The sequence below is a fragment of the Zophobas morio genome, unplaced genomic scaffold (genome assembly GCF_036711695.1).
Source record: "Zophobas morio isolate AGI-343-1 ecotype UQ-CSIRO unplaced genomic scaffold, CSIRO_AGI_Zmor_V1 ptg000005l, whole genome shotgun sequence".
Classification (NCBI taxonomy): domain Eukaryota; kingdom Metazoa; phylum Arthropoda; class Insecta; order Coleoptera; family Tenebrionidae; genus Zophobas; species Zophobas morio.
Window position 1 is genome coordinate 16680955 of NW_026972110.1, and position 17513 is coordinate 16698467.

Sequence of the window (17513 nt, forward strand, 5' to 3'; positions counted from 1 at the left end):
CCCACAGAAAGCTGATGACGTTAGATCGAAAATTATTAAATAAACCTTCCTCAAAAATAAGCCTTCGTATGTATTTTGGTTTGGTTGCGTTGCAGAAATAAATAGGTGCAAAATAACTGCAGATTTTTTTTGGCAAATGACATCACACACTTTTAGTTGGTTTCTAAAATAGTAGCAACGGAATACCTTTACGTACACAACAACCATTTATAAATGTGTTACAGCTTCAAGTGATTTAATGTAGTTGAGCTTAGCTCCAAAAATAGGCACTGAAAAGTAAATTCAATTATATTGTAGGCTTTTAAATTTTTTTCATGACCGATTTTTTATATTGTAGTCAGTTTTTGTCCCAGCAGTGGTAAAATTTTTAATCCAATCTTAGGTGCGATACCCACGGTGTGGCAACCACACACATACGGCACACTTTCTAGATGTTTTACGGAGTTCAGACACACCATGGAAGCGTACAATTGAATTATAATATGTAGGCATTAATTCAATTTGATATTTCATAAATTTAATACAGCGTCACTTTTCCTTCAATTATTTTATGACCTCAACCTCCTTTATATTCCATTTTTAGTTTCAACAATATTGAACTGACTGACTTTTCTTTAAGGTGTTCACTTTCGAATACCTCAAACCCTACGCCAACGGCACCTGCACCCAATACAAGAACTGCCTCCACTGCCTCACCGACTCCCAGTGCGGCTGGTGCGAGGCCAACAACGAATGTGTCTCTCGCCTGGAAGACGAAAGCATCACTTGTACCGCAGAAGACGGCTACTGGCGCTACTTGACCCTCCAACCAAGCGCCTGTTCCAACTGCTCTAACTACATTTCCTGCGAAAGCTGCGTGACTTCTGGCTTGTGCCACTGGTCTATAGAGGACGCCAAATGCTCGCGAGTGGTGCAGAAAGCCGAGGCGGCAACCACGGTGGATCAGTGCCCCACGCCGTGCTACAGACGACCCGATTGCGCGTCGTGTTTGGACCAAAAAGGAAGATGCGTGTGGTGCGAGGCGACCCAGCAGTGCTTCAGTTTTTCGGTATACACAAGCGAGTACCAGTTTGGCCTGTGTAGAGAGTGGCTCGATCAAGCGTTTCCGCTGGTCACGGCGCAGGAGAATAGTATATTACCGGCGCCCCGAGCTGAAGAACAGTGCAAGTCGTGTTCGTTGCATACTAATTGTTCGCACTGCTTGAGTTCATTGAGTTGTGGGTGGTGTTACAATGTCTCCAATCCTATGACGGGTAAGGCGTGATGTTAAGGTTAATGTTATAACTGTATGATGGTTCATGAACGTGTCTCTGTGTGTTGAATTCGGGGATTTTTGTAGTAGTAATAGCAATTTCTGCGGTGTAATTATGAATGGAATTGTTTGAAATGAATGATTTTAGATGTTACGGTTGACTTGATGGGAAGTACCTAATTCAGTGATAATCCGTAATGTAGTGTTTACAACAAAAACAACAATGACGGGTATTAATGAGCCCGATAGAATTGACAACGCAACCCGGAATACATTTCCAAAGGATTCGTAGATGAATTTATTTGTTTTTCAAAAACGTTAAATATTTGCGAAATTTACAACAGAAATCTTTTTAATCAATGACATTTATTTATCGATATACCAATACATCTGAAAGAAAGAATATACTCTTTTGAAAATGTGCAAAAAAAGAGTGCGTCGACCCAGGGACACACGGATGGAGTTTTAACTCTACCTTGTCAGTTTATATAAATTAAACACGTATACGCGGCGACGTCATTAGTTTTCTCTTAAAAAATAATAAAAACCAAAAATATGTCGCATTTGTATTTTTTGACAAGCTGACGATTAATGATGATGATTGGGTTAATCAAAGTAAATATCCATATATTGTCAATTGTTGTTCATTATAAAATATACCTTTTTTATTTATTAATTGTATTTATGGAATCCGTGACGATTAAATTCAGTGATTATCACCCGCTACTGAGTCCCAGCGATCCAGCGCGTCATGATTACATTTGTGGTGGCACAATAATAGCTGGGTAAGTGAAGTAAAGATGAGCGGCTCGGTAGCCTAGTGGTCAAGGCATCTGCCCGGCATACTAGTTCATCTCTCTCTCTCTTTTCATAGCGCGGCGTTACATGCCTATGTTCAGACTCAGTTTAAACTGATGTCGGTGTCGGTACGGAAAAACTTTAGCTCGTAGCTCGAACTCGACATCCTATTCCGGTGCGCGTCGTATACGTGTTCTATAATACGAAAAGAAAGGAGTTAAAACTTCAAAATATGGGCACCCGCATTAAAACATCTGGTGAGGTAAATTCTATGGATTCTCCTATTTTATTCTCCAAATATTCCACACTGTTAATTGGCGTTAAGTAAATTATTTCTTTAACTGTGCCCCCTAGAAAAAATATATAGGTGTAATATCTGAACTTCCCGATCCACCTAGCGAAGGCTACATCGACGTAATCCCGCACTCTTCTATAATAATGCTCAAGAGCACTGAAGCTATGAATCTTGTTGTATTTCCAAATTTATTTTAAATTGTCTCAAAAAAAAATGGGAATCAATAATTTGGTTCCTGAAAATCCCAAACCAAACGTTTGTGGAGTAAACTGTTTGAAAAATTTCTTTATAACCCAGTGCGTATTGTCGTGACTGTAATAACGACAGTCATTAACCCTGATATCCCTTTCTCATTGTAGTTTTTTCTGCATTCCAAAATGAAAAAAAATCAAGGTAAAGTTAAAGTCATTTCCAGCCAAACTGGAAACTCTCCGTCTAGTCTTAGTATCTATATTTAAGTAAGTTGGCTGGCATCAAACAATTACTTTTAGTGAAGAAGTATCTAATATTTTCGCGATCTTTTATAATCAAACGTAGGCAGTGCTTTTACTTTCTTTATTAAAGGAATGTGCGTCCAAGGCGACTTCAACAACCCACACGTCAACTGCTCGGAAGCTCTGGGCTTACTCGACGCAGAATGGGCCTACGCCCAATGCCCTGACGTAGACGAGTGCGGGCTAGGCATCCACGACTGCCACCCCCAAGCCGACTGCACCAACACAGACGGCTCCTTCAGCTGCCACTGCAAAAAAGGCTACATCGGAAATGGACGCACCTCCTGCGTCCGTACTTGCTACAACGTGTGCGTCCACGGAAAATGCCAAGGCGAGCCAGACTACGCCTGCAAGTGCAACTTGGGGTGGTACGGGGATGACTGCTCCAAAAATTGCGGGTGCAACAACCACTCAGCGTGTCCGGAGGGTGAAGGCATCTGCGAGGAGTGTATGGAATGGACGACCGGGGAGTTCTGCGAAGAGTGCAAACCCGGGAGCTATGGAAATGCGACAACGGAAGAAGGTGAACACCAATAAATTTATGACGAATTTAGTAAAATTTGAATTTAGGGTGCCACCAGTGCGAGTGCAACGGCCATGGTATCAAAGAGTTGGGCGAATGCGATAACGTTACTGGTACTTGTTATTGCCAAGATAATACAGAAGGTGAACACTGTGAAAGGTGTAAGCTCAACTATTATGGGGATCCGAGGAATGGGAAACAGTGTTATTATCAGTGTGAAGCCAGAGGTGTTCTGGATGAATCTCATGGGCAAGGGATCAGTTCGATGCAAGCGTACGCGGCTCCGTGGGGAGGTTCGCCCACAAGGGAATGTTTATGGATTATAAAACCCTTGGTGGATTATGGATCTCCAATTATTCAACTACAGGTATTATTTTAAATTCATTTATGTATTAAGAGGGTATTACAGTGATCTTGTTGTTACGAGAAGTTTACGTGCAGAAAAATAAAGACTAAAAAGGGCGTGGTAAGCTGGCCGACACCCAGCAAGGTTGGGGCGTAATTTATGAGATTCGTAATATCTGTTAACAGTTCGGCACCCGCTTGTCGTATATTACTACTCGAGTTCCCTTCATCGATAGTTAGATCTATTTTCTTGTAAGAATTTGTTAAAACGCCCACAAAAAGTAATAAAAAATCTCCACACGCGATCATTTCTAATCTACAATTTTGAAGTTTATAAATACGCAAAAATGTTGTGTTTTTGAAGTATAAAAGTAAACACTTGAAACAATTTCCGTTACCTATTTTAATATCAACCGACTAGGCGATTTTGAACATATTATGGATTTTAATCTTTTTTAAATTTTATAACATACAGATAATAATTAAAGAGCGGATTTATATGCACAAATATTTGTTAAAATGGGCGCATATATATGCACAAAATTTCTTGGATGTATGCACAATTTTTGTTAAATATGCACAATTTTATGTACATATACAATTTGCCTCCGGCGACTTAGAAAATAATAAACTATATTTACATTTATTACATATAACATATTTTCATAGAAATCATAAATAATACGATATAACCTATACTTTCTTTTTTCCATTGTAAAATTCTGTCTTCTATCTGTCACTAACATTTTGTTTGAAAAAAAAAAATTTGTCTGCATCAACAGATGTAATTGGTGTGTACTTTAACCTACTTTTAATGTCCTGACTTAATTCTACATTAATATCTAGCGATTCGCCACTTAATTTAATTACCTTTTACTTTTTTGCTTACAAAATCGCCTATTTTCGCCCAAATTTTCAAAATATTGGTTTGAAAATTTTTATTAACTGCACAGATTCAATTAAAGACATGCACTCTATTTGTAGTTTTGTAGTCGTCGCCGAAACAAATTGATAATACGCTTTAATAAATGCTATTTCGTTCAGAAAATAATGTTTTTTTGAAAATTTGATCACATACTGTGATGGCACTGTAGTCATCATTTGAAAATTCTAATTTTTTAATTGTTCGAAATGTTCCGCGTAAAAAATTGCGGCGTTTAACCAAGTACGGGTTCAGGTGGCAGTGGGGTATTTGGCAACTTTTCTTTTTAACATTATTAAGAAATTTACAGTTGAAAATTCTTGCCTAACTTTCTCATCAACTCTATTTAACCGTGCGCCAATCATGTATTGTAACTCAAATTCAGATGTAAAAGTTTAAGTTCTTAAACGGCCTTAACCATATATCCGACAGCTAACTAGAATCTTTTTTGTCGGAATAACATCAACAAGAAAGAAATTCACGAAAGATTCATCAATAAATCTTAATACAGTCAAGTGGTTGTTTTTTTCTAATTGTTTGCATGTAATTAAATAAGATTTACTTTAGTAATATCAAATTATTAAGAAAAAAGAGAAAACAAATCTCTACGATTAGGTTAAAAAATGAAAGTGTAAAAGCACTTATGAGGACAGTTTAAAATAAAAAAACTTTGCAGAGTCCCGTACGATTTTAGCCTAAGTAACGGTGGAATTGCCCGTATAACATTTATTACAATTTTCTAAAATCGCTTAGCAAGGAAGGGGAATATTGGCACTAAGCATCGCTTTTTTAGCACTTCTTTAAGAAAATTTCCATCATTTTTCGACCGCCTTTGAATATTATCTAAAGAGATTTTTTTGTAAATTTCGACCTCTAGAAATTGCTTTCTCCCTCATTTTATCGAAAACTTTTGCCATTTTTCCAGAATCAACCAATGAGTATAAATATAACTTTAAGATTAAAAATAATAATTTCTAAACCGAATATTTCCAAAATCTTGCTTCAGGCCCAAAGCACGCTATGTTTTTCAGATCAGTACATAATCGATATCCCAGAATTTGTTTTGAATTTTTTCACAAATTCTTGAATAGCTCAATTTTTCAATATGAAAATTTCCTGCGCAAATTGTCGAAAGAGATTTTTTTTGTAGATTTTGACCTCCAGAACTTACTTTCTGTCTCATTTCTATGAAAACTCGTACCACTTTTCCAGAATCGCCGAATGAAATATGGCAATTTTTAGGATAAAAAAAATATTTTCAAATCGAATATTTCTAACATCTTGCTCCGGGACCATAAACAAGATATATTTTTGTATTTAGTACGTCTACATCTATATCCCGGATTTTTTTTTGTGAATTTTTAGAGCACTTTTTCAAAAGCTCAGTTTCAACACTCCACGCGTATGAAAATTTTGATGTTTTTTAGATCACCTTTAAATATTATTTAAAGAGATTTTTTTGTAAATTCCCAACTCTAGAAGTTCCTTTAGGCTTCATTTTTTCGAAAGCTAGTACCGTTTTTCCAAAATTGTCCAATAAAGTAAGGTTATTTTTGAGATTAAAAATAAATTAATTCCAAACCAAATATGTCTGGGACATTGGTCCGGGATCATAAAGACGCGATGTTTTTCGAATCGGTACGGACGAGTAGACATCTATATCCTAGAGTTTGTTTTGAACTTTTTGACAAATTCTTCAATAGCTCAATTTTTCAATATCGAAATTTCGAGCTTTTTCGACCACCTTCACAAATTGTCAGAAAAGATTTGTTAGTAGATTTAGACCTCCAGAAGTTTCTTTCAGTCCCATTTCTTTGAAAATTCGTACCACCCAATGAAATATGGCCATTTTTATGTTTAAAAAAAATTGAACATTTCTAAAATCTTGCGCCGGGATAATAAACAGAGTGTATTTTTGTATTGAGTACGTCCACATCTATACCATGTGTTTCTTTTATTTGGCCAATCCCTGTAACTTTTTAATTTTTAAACATAAACCTGTAGTTCTTGGAACAAAGTTGTATCATTTTAAGAGATCTATGTGATGGTAACTACACATTTTCCGGTAGAACCAGAAATGACGTGAACTTAATTTTTTTAAATGGAATACTAGGTATATAAAAATTTATAAATGATTGAGTATTCCATTAAAAAAAATTAAGTTCACGTCATTTTCTGGTTCTACCGGAAGTGAGAATAAAAATGTGAGGTTGCCATCACATAGATTTTTAATGTTACAAATTTTCTCAACGAACTACTGGGTTATCTTTAAGAATAAAAAAGTTACAGAGGTTGTATCAAATAAAAGAAACCCTGTATATCCTGTAATTTTTTGTGAATTTTTAGACCACTTTTTCAAAAGCTCAAGTTTTTCAACACCTCACAATTAAGAAAATTTCGATCTTTTTTAGACCACATTTGAATATTATTTAAAGAAGTTTTTTTTTTTGTAAATTTCAGCATCTAAAAATTCCTTTAGGCTCCACTTCTACTACCGTTTTTCTAGAATCGTCCAGTGAAGTAAGGTTATTTTTGAGATAAAAAAAAATCCAAACCAAATATGTTTCGGACCTTGCTCCGGGATCATATAGACGCTATGTTTTTCGAATTAGTACGTAGACATAAATATCTCAGAATTTGTTTTCAATTTTTTTAAATTTTTCAGTTGCTCAATTTTTCAATATGAAAATTTCGAACTTTTTTCGACCACCTTCGCAAATTGTTTAAAGAGATTTTTTTGTAGATTTCGACCTTCAGAAGTTACTTTCGATCTCGTTTCATTGAAAGTCCTACTTTTCCAGAATCACCCCATAAAATATGGAAATTTTTAGGATAAAAAAAAAGTTTTTAAAATTGAAGATTTTAAAGCTTGCTCCGGGATCATATATAATAGGATATCCACATCTATATCTTGGAATTTTTCAGAATCGTCCAATGAAGTAATGTTATTTTTGAAATTAAAAAAAAAATCCAAACCAAATATGTCTCTTTGCTCCGAGATCATAAAGATGCTATGTTTTCGAATTAGATTTTCAAATCGAATATTTCGACATCCTACTCCGGGGTCATCAACAAGATCTATTTTTGGATTGAATATGTCTATACCTACATCCCGGAATTTTTTGTGAATTTTAACCATTTTTTCAAAAGTTCAGTTTTTCAACACTCCGCACTTCGATCTTTTTTAGACCACTGTCGAAGTTTGTTTAAATGAATAAAGACCAGCGAACAGTAAGATAAATATATTGCTAGTGACAAGTGTTAGATAAATAAGAATAATAAGAATGGAATAGTATTGTGACCGTGCGGTCGAGATAGTTGAATGTTAGTTACGAATTGAGAATTGAGAATTGAATGTGTAGGAATGAGTTACGAATTAAGAATGAATGCTACCCTGTGTTCCAAGGTGGGGGTGGCTCTGGCTCCCACCCTTACGGGTGGGGAGGGGTGAAACAGGTCCCCGCCAGAGGCTCTAACATAACCCCCCGCCTTGAAACAATTACATTGTTTTAAGACCAAATAAACTATATGGAATATTAGAATGATAATATGATGTAGTAATGATAAATAATACAGATGAAAATACATGAATTGGATGGACATTGTTACAGAAGCAATGAACATGAAGAAACGCATTAACTAAAAAAGATATCTAAAACAAATTGCATGTGTACAATATCAGTGAATACACAATATTTACAATAGACCTAAAAGTAAATTTACAACAATTATAATGTACCAAATCAATGAATAATACGATGAGCGAATAATATGGCGAATGAATATAACAATAAGACAAATATGAATTAATGTACATAATACAATAAACCAACAAGGAGATGCATATAACAAATTGACAAGATGTATGCAATATGGTTAAATAGAATGATAATGCATGCGATTGCGAAATTATCTTTTGCACTTCACCGACACTACACACACCACCACTTCCTTTCCAAAATGATGTTGGAGGGCCGCGTCCTAACCGCCACTGTAGACGCGGATATTTCTCCTCCTTCACGAGGACCCATCTTGCCATTCCTGGAACGTTGGAAGATGGCCTTTGCCACCCTAACCTGCCTTTCAGTGTGGTCAAATATTCGAGGTACCACGACTTCCAGAAGTGTTGATGGTAAGCGTGGATGAGGTGCCAAGGGATGGCCTGTTGACGGGAACGACGGCGTGGTCTTTTCCTGAGGGACCAGTTGATGGCTGGCCGAAAGAGGCACTGGCCAGGTATAAATGCGACCAAATTATTGCGGTCGCTGGACAGAGGCTTCGAAAGGCGCGAATTCAGGACGGCTTTAACTCTGACAATGAGCGCATACACGCCCTCGCCCTCAAGATGGTTTTTATCAGTAATTTCGTTATACTTCCGGCTATTCATATTTAAACTCTTTGAACTAAGATTTAAACGGTCAACAACCTCGCAAAGCTTATTGGAAGAAACGTGGGGATTTAAAATAAAATTGTGTGACAGGTAAACGGAATTATTTGCGGAATTTTCGTTAAGTACCTTCAGGTGCACAAGGTCTAGGTACTTCCTTTGAGAGACAATAAAACCCTCGTTACGTTTATGATCACGTCCCTCTGCTAACAATAATAGTTGGAGAGCGAGTTCTGGGGAATTTCGTAATTTACGTAGATTTTCGAAATAAGGGACTGTGGAACGCCCCAACTTCCTGTCGACTGATAATAGCCACTTTGGGTGCATTTGTGCAAAATTCTCTAACCGCGGCTGATTTTCCGAAAAGGGGTGTTTGACCATGAAATAGCCATCGGGTGAATGGCCTGTGGTAGTATACTGAAAAGGGGTTGCACAGAGATCGCTTTTAAACCCTTTGCTTAATGACCTGCTTCCGGTTTTGACGGTTTCAGCCTCCAAGAACCGAGAAATAATTTGGGCTGAACTAATTTTGTGAGGATGGGAAGTATTATTTTTTAAATATGCAAAACTGCCGCTAAGAATCAACCCCAGCGCGGTATTTTGAAGCACCGGTGGGTTTTTACTGAAATGATTTTTTATTTTGGGTTTAGTATTTTCGGAATGTTTTTTGTTGTCGAGTATTGCTACGTTTAACGTATTGTCTTTAATATTTGAGTCTACGGATTTACATAAATATTGAGATCTACATTCAAATGGGTTACAGACTAACAATGAGTCACAGTTTTTCGAATTAACTGTAGGATTTTTTATTTTGTCTAGTGCGGTAAATGACTCTGCATTAGAAGTTTTATCTAAATTAATTTGAGATACGCCTTCGGAGTTGTAACAATCATTAAAAAGATGATTTTTATTTTCATTGGGTATTGAATTTGGGAATTTGGGACAATTCGATATTATAATAGGAGTTTTTGAATCAATGGAATCCGGAGGAGATTTTTTACCAATAGTGAACCGCAATTTACGTAGAGCATTGAAATGGGTTTTGTGAATTTTGATGGGTTCTCCATTTCTTAATTTGTGTACCTTTAAAGGCTTTAAATTTTGACAAGTTTTTTCCAGATCCGTGGTTGGTACGTTATTGTTTATCTTACATGAATTCGAGAAAGTACACAAAGGATTAGTTTTCTCAATGAGAGCCTTATATAATTCGGATATTTTTTGAATATAATTTAGCACGTCTCTGATATTATAAATTATAGGTTTGATCGTTTCCGTGTTACTCGTGTCATTTGGGACTACCATTGTTTCGGATTTTTGCTGAACTACAAGCATTTGTAATTCTGAATAAATTCGCTGTACGTCTTCATATCGACGCTTTAAGTGGCCTCTTTTTTGATGATTTGCAACATTTGATATAAAATTAGAATGTGAATCTATTTCGCTGAGAAGAATTGAAAATTTAACAAAAGTATTGTCTTGGATTACCACCATCTTGAGTACGAGAATAAATGTATTACACCAACCAAACAGAATTAAAGCTTACCTGGAATCCTGGATCTTGGTTGACGCTGAGTGATACTCGAGGATTTTGCACAGCACTCGCGGTCGTCACCGATAGTTGAACACTGCGCGGATGATTTCTGGGTGATGTTTTGATAACTACATTGCTGAATTCCAGCCGATGAATGATGTGTTGAGAATTACACTTATCACTACCACTGTTATTCTGTCGCTAATCCGGCTCGAAGGACCATGTCGAAGTTTGTTTAAATGAATAAAGACCAGCGAACAGTAAGATAAATATATTGCTAGTGACAAGTGTTAGATAAATAAGAATAATAAGAATGGAATAGTATTGTGACCGTGCGGTCGAGATAGTTGAATGTTAGTTACGAATTGAGAATTGAGAATTGAATGTGTAGGAATGAGTTACGAATTAAGAATGAATGCTACCCTGTGTTCCAAGGTGGGGGTGGCTCTGGCTCCCACCCTTACGGGTGGGGAGGGGTGAAACAGGTCCCCGCCAGAGGCTCTAACAACCACCTTTGAATATTGTTTAAAGAGATCTATATCTTAATATTTTTTGTGAAAATTTGGACCACTTTTCGAAAGCTTAATTTTTGCAGTACTCCCTCTTATGAAAATTTTGATATTTTTTCGATTTTTGACCAATTTCAAAAATTACCAAAAGAGATTTTTTCGTAAATTTCTACCTCCAGAAGTTACTTTTGGCCTCATTTTGATTCGTGGATATTTTGACACTTTCTTATAAGAAGTTGTGTTGAAACGAATTGTGGTATTTGGAACTTGCCCTCACACATTGTCTAAAAAATAAAATTTTTTCAAGACAAAAACAGGTTAAAAGTCGTATTAGAAAATGTGCAATATAAACAAAAAAAAACACTGACCGTTTTCTTAATATATGCTTTGCACAAAACATTTTCGTCAGTAGAAATAAGTTCAGGATAATCTTTTATCCATGAATTTATTAAATTTCTTTTCACTATCAAATACTCTAAATCCTCTAAATTAATAATAGTAATGTCATGGATGTTCACCCTAAGTCTTAATTTCTTTTCTAGATCAATTCTAGTCAGTTAAACGTAACCTGCGGCGAAAACGCCGTATACGTATACGACGGCCTTCCCGAGCTAGTCGACATGGGTAGCCAGAGTGCCCTTTCTGCCGTCTTTTGTTCAGAAGAAGCCCTTCCAGTGTCGCTGGTAGAATCACGAACCGGACAACTAACAGTCCACTACAAGCAAGGTTTGCTGGGTGAAGGTTTCAGTGCAATGTACAAAGTGTTAAACTGTGATGAGACTTGCGAATCTCCCCGCGAGTGTGTACGCGGACAGTGTGTTTGTGAAGACGGACTAGTGGGCTTCAACTGCGAAGAAGTGATTTGCCCCAGGAACTGCAGTTTCGCTCGCCAACAGGGCGTATGTGATAAAGCTTACGGAAGATGCGTCTGTGCGTCAGGCTGGGTTGGACCCTCGTGCGATATAAGGTATGCAATAACTGTTAAAAAGTTTATTAAGTCCCTCCTGAGACAGAGGTTTGCCATGTTGATTCAAAAAGTTTATAAGGATATTAACGTAATTTGTGTCTTCTGACGACATTAACATTGAAATGATGTCGAATCGGGGTAAGTTGACGATGTTCTCGAGGATGTGGTGAAGTCTGTCGACCTCTCCAGGGACGGCGAAGTGGACACACAAGCATTTGATCATTGTGCTGAACATGGTGTTGTCGAGTTTGCAGCCTATGACTAAAAACAAGTGTATTGTAATTGAAGTTAAATTTGGCTTCTACAGACCTTCAATGATTCGATGCATGTCGATGTTTTTCAGTATTAGAGCATGTTGTTCGAGTGTTCTATCGATATTGGCCGAATTCCACGCCTTTAAAAAGCTGTATGGTGAGTGGATGTCTTGTGGGATATCAAAACATTCGTTTTCTTTTACGTAAGGTTCTCCGCCTGCATTTTTATCTTTCTTAAGTATTTGCTACAAAAGAAATCAGTGTGTCCTGATTGGTGTACTAGAAAATCAAGAGTTGCATACCTGCACAGAAATTTTCTTCGTCTCTTCTTGTACAAGCCGTTTTTTGGTCTTCTTGACGTCGGTATTTTGGTCGGTGTTCGCTGTATTAATAACATTTGAGTTATGGCCTTCATTGTTTGACATTTCGACAATCATTTTGATGTTTGTGTTATTTATTTTAGGTGGAATCTCATTGTGTTTGTTGGTATTTTTCACATTATTTAAATTTTCGTTACTGCATAATTTTTTCAAGTGGTTAACTGTGCAGCAGTCGTCGTCTTCAACATCCGAACTGTCAATAGAAATTAAATGAACGATTTGTGACCGCGTGTTAGCTCTCATAGTATGTTCCCTAATTTTTTGTAAATTACCATCCGAGCACGTGATGTAGTGTGGAGGCGACATGCTACTGGTGCCCGGAATAGGAATAATCACTTCTTTATTCTTAGCAACATTTTTGCATTTCCCTGCATTCTTTTTATTTTTTACTTTTTCAATTTCTTGTACCACAAACCTAGTGGCAGCTTTTGGAACAATACCACACAATTTTTGAAACTTCTGCGCCAATTCTTGCGCTAGACTATTATTAGGATCAACCTCTATAGCTTGCTCAATAGCTTCTAAAGCCTGGACGTGCCGACCTAGACTATCCAAGGCCTGGGCTTTTCTCAAAAACGCTTTAAAATTATCAGGTTCGATAGCCAAAGCCGAGTGACAATCGTCAACGGCATTTTTAAATCTCTTCAACTTGATATTAACCAGCGCCCGATTGTTAAAACCCGCCACAGTATGTTTGATATTAATGCTATTCGTGTAGTGCTTCAGCGCTTCTTTAAAATCGCCAGCTTTGTAAAACTCGTTACCTGCATCTTTTTCGTAGTTCGCCTCACGTAGTGCTTCAACTTCGGTCGTAAATTCTTTGAACTGCACCGTTTTCTTCACTGGAGACTTTTTCTTGTCACTTTCGCGGCCGATTTTCTTCAGTTTCTCTTCTTCGAGGTCCATTTTTAGAATTTCGGTGTCGGGGTCGTACTTGTCCCACTTTGAGTAGTCCGTCGATGCTATCCGCTTCGGCGTGTCCTTTTTTTCCTCGCAAGTTTTGTGTTTGGTTTTTCGCACTTCTGGAAGCGAACCGCCAGGTTTCCTATTCTTGAAATACACTAATTCGTCGTCGTCTTTCGAAACCGTGGAAATCCATTGCGTTAAATCGTTTGTCAGCTCGTTTTTTTCTTCTCTGGTTAAGCGTTCTTTGGATATGACAGGGCATGCTTTCCTTAGAACTTTGCTTTTTGGTTTAACCACAGCGAGTCGGTTCTCGGCACAGCGAACCAGGTCCGGAAAATATCCCTCTTCGCCTGATCGTAGTATTTGCACTATTCTTTCTAATTCTCTTCCGTCTTTACACGTTTCGATGTACGAATACTCGAAGTGTTGGATGGGGATCTTGTATTTATCAATCAAAGGTTGAGATTTTACCTTTGAGTAGGTTTCGTCGTGCTCTATTAATTTCCTCGCGTCACTGTGAAGAACCATTTTATTAAGGTTTATTTAGTTCGTGAACGCAACTGTCAAACTATACATTTGATTTTGTCGAGATTTATTTTTTGAACTAACAAATAGTTGCTAAGATAATAGCGCAAGTTATTGACCAAACACCCGCTGGTACACGATCAATAACACAAGCGCTGTTTTAGAATATTAGTTAGATTTTTTATCTTTGCACACACGTGTCGTCGCACCACATTTAATTATACGATAGTTAACACATGGCAGTGGATTATATTCAGTTAAAATTTCAAGACGGGGGGCCGAAAGGACACGTGTTCACTACACTGTTCGAAAGAGCTTAATGTTCTGTGTACTGAATTATGTAAAAAAGGACATATCAATGACGGAAATTTCTCTCTAAAAATGGTTCACTATTATAGATCACGCGATCAAACTCGTTACTAAAATGGAGTAGGTAAATATTATTATTACTATTAGGTTTTTATTAAGAAAAAATAAATATGTCAAAGTTCTAACTGCAATTTGTTTTTTTAAGAATATGAATACAATTCAATGGTCTTCCGTTGGTACTTTTTATTGGCGAAATTCTTTTATTTTTCTTCTATATATTTGCGTAAATTATTAGAACATTCACCAATAAACTATTTACTAAAGTATTGTCGGTACCCAGCAGCGAAGGCTGTAGACTCCTCATTGTGGCTTTTCATAATCCACCTAGAATAAAATGAACAAGGATCAAAAATTCCCGGTTTGGTTATGGAAAATATTAAATTCGAACCCAGAACTTTTTGACAGTAATGAATCTTTTTTTAAAAAAAATATTACTGGTAGATTTTACATGGGAAGTGGTATTTTTTATTAACAGATCAACCTGATCCAGTAAATAATCGAAAAAATTGACAAATATTGATAATTTGAAAGTGACACAGGACGAAACTTCGGAATGAAATGTATAAAAATTAACATAACGTTTGTATGATGTGTTCAAATGATGAAACATGTTCCCGGTCCTTTTATTGTTTTTTTAATGCTTTTTTTTTAATTTTCATGTTTTTTTTTTGACTTTATATTAATAATTTATTACATATTAGTTTTTTCCACATATGTAATCTAACTGCAAAACCGAATACTCTGAATTCTTGAAAACGTTTTAAAGTTATCGCAAGGATGGTAAAAGGCTAATCAAAATTTATCCGTTTATCCCCTACTAAAAAATGTATTTAAATTTTATAGAATAGCGTATACCTACATGCACTTGTGGTTTGAGTTCTTACCTTAGACATCCAGATTTTTGAAAAAAACATGTAAAATTGTACAACAATATTTATACTCCTGCAGTTGTGGTTTTCAGTTTTTGCGTTTGACATTAAGATTTTTAGATAAAAAAAGTCAAATCTGTATAGCAACATTTTACGGTTTAACTTTGAAATTGTAACACCGAATGCTGTAGAATCTTACAAACGTTTTAAGGTAATCAAAAACACGATAAATTGTTTAATAACAAAAAATTCTATTTCTCTATGAAACAAAAAAATATATATATCGCTAAAAATGTACATATGTTTGTCCAGACTGTAATTATGGTTTAAAAATTTCAGATAATCCCGATTCGAAACTTGAATTTACTGGACATATGACTTTTATTAAACACATCCTTTCTGGGATCAGTAGTAATCTTAGCTGCCAATGCATGTTAAACAATGATTATGTAGTAAAATTATTACTAACAACGCAAAACGTACATTAAAAATATTAAATGAATTTGTAGGAATAGTAAAACAGTACGTACATTCTTAATCTACAATGGACTAGAAATGTTAACCATTATATAACTTCAAATCTACCAGTTTCTAATATAATAATCGACACAATAGCGTTCATTCTTCTGGACAACTTGTGTAAAATCGAATTCATTGTGATAAATAAGAAAAAATCAGTCGACAACGCGAATGATTACTTTAGGGTTGGTTGTCGGCCTTCTCAGAAAGGTTTTTGCCTGGCTCCTAGTGGCAAGACCCCGAACTAACCACTCAAACTGTGTTGAAGTCAAACCCATTTTTTTCAGTAATTGTTCGTTTTTGTTGAAAACACTGTCAAAGTCTGTATCACTAATTTTCCACTAATCCTCCTATTAAAATCATTCGAAGTATTGTGAATTAATGTATGCTATATTTTGATTTTAATAAAGATTTTATTATTTAAATAAATTGTACTACATACTAAGAAATATTTAATATGAGAGGGGCCTTTATAACATGTTACTTTGTCAGTGTAAGGATTTTCAAACGATTCTATGATGTTTAACACATAAAAAAGAGGAAAAAATAGAAGAAAATTTTTTACGATATTTCCTGTCACATTTTTACTTCCCGAGCGGAAGCTAAAGAAGTATAGTAATCAAGTCCATCGGACGAATGGCCATTTTCATGTTTTCTCGACATTTCATGACCCCTACAGTACGAAAAAATAGTCTCTCGTTTCCGCCTGCCTGTTCATCTAGTGTCTGTATCCATTTTTATTACACATGTAATCTCCGAAATTGCTGGACCTATAGTTATCAAATTTTGGATGGTTAAATGCTAACCAAAATTTTCCTTCACATCCCACCAACAATTTGATAAGGTCATTTCCAAGAATTCTATGTTTATTTGATTTAACTGTTATACAACAATATAGCCCTATACGACTCAGAAATCTGGACCGTTCGATAACTTGGTCTTTGTTTTTCTTTTCTCTTTTTCTTTCGTATTGTGTATTATCTATGTTTATGACATAAAAATTTTCTTTCTCGAAAAAGATGAGACTACGCCCCTCTTTATTTAAAAATGTAAAACCGTCTCGAGGGCGCCAAATGTATTTTTTTTAATCTGGAATCTTCTCGGGGGTCCCAACTGTCTTTTTTTAAAATGTCAACCCTTAGGGTGGGGGGGGGGGCAAATGTATTTTTTAAGAATGTGAGTGAAACCTTCTCGGGGGTCCCAAATGTATTTTTTTTTAGAATGTGAAACCTTCTCGGAGGTACCAACTGTTCTTTTTTAAGAATGCGAAACCTTCTCGGGGGGTCCCAACTGTATTTTTAACAAATGTAAAACCTTGTCAGGGGCGCCAAATGTCTTTTTTTAAGAATGTGAAACCTTCTTGGGGGTCCCAAATGTATTTTTTTTTAGAATGTGAAACCTTCTCGGGGGTATCAACTGTTCTTTTTTAAGAATGCGAAACCTTCTCGGGGGTACCAACAGTTCATTTTTAAAGAAGGCGATACCTTCTCGGGGGCGCCAAGTGTCTTTTTTTAAAGAAAATGAAATCTTGGGGCTCCCAACTGTGAAGAAGGTGAAACCTTCTTTTTTCTATTACACTGTGACTAGTACCTTCTATATTGTTTTTACTCCATAGGGGTTATCACGAAAAAGTAAAATCCCGCAAAATCAAATTTTATAATTTTTCAG

At 36.1% G+C, this 17513-nt stretch overlaps 2 protein-coding genes across 4 annotated transcripts in view; one reads left to right on the forward strand and one right to left on the reverse strand.

The window, feature by feature from the left end:
• LOC135122863 (multiple epidermal growth factor-like domains protein 8) overlaps positions 1–17513 on the forward strand; it is a 36522-nt gene that overhangs the window by 12026 nt on the left and 6983 nt on the right. For all 3 annotated transcript variants that reach the window (XM_064047333.1, XM_064047334.1, XM_064047335.1), the window contains exons 3-6: positions 620–1253; positions 2910–3362; positions 3410–3729; positions 11599–12023. In XM_064047333.1, the coding sequence (XP_063903403.1) occupies positions 620–1253; positions 2910–3362; positions 3410–3729; positions 11599–12023 (1832 nt within the window). The remainder of the gene's footprint in view (positions 1–619; positions 1254–2909; positions 3363–3409; positions 3730–11598; positions 12024–17513) is intronic.
• Positions 12031–14301, reverse strand: LOC135120554 (sperm-associated antigen 1-like; the record flags this gene model as incomplete). The annotated part of the gene is made up of 3 exons (XM_064044880.1): positions 12580–14301; positions 12333–12522; positions 12031–12284 (listed from the first exon to the last, which is right to left on the reverse strand). Coding segments are annotated over exons 1-3 (1956 nt in total), but the record flags the coding sequence as incomplete, so codon positions are not given.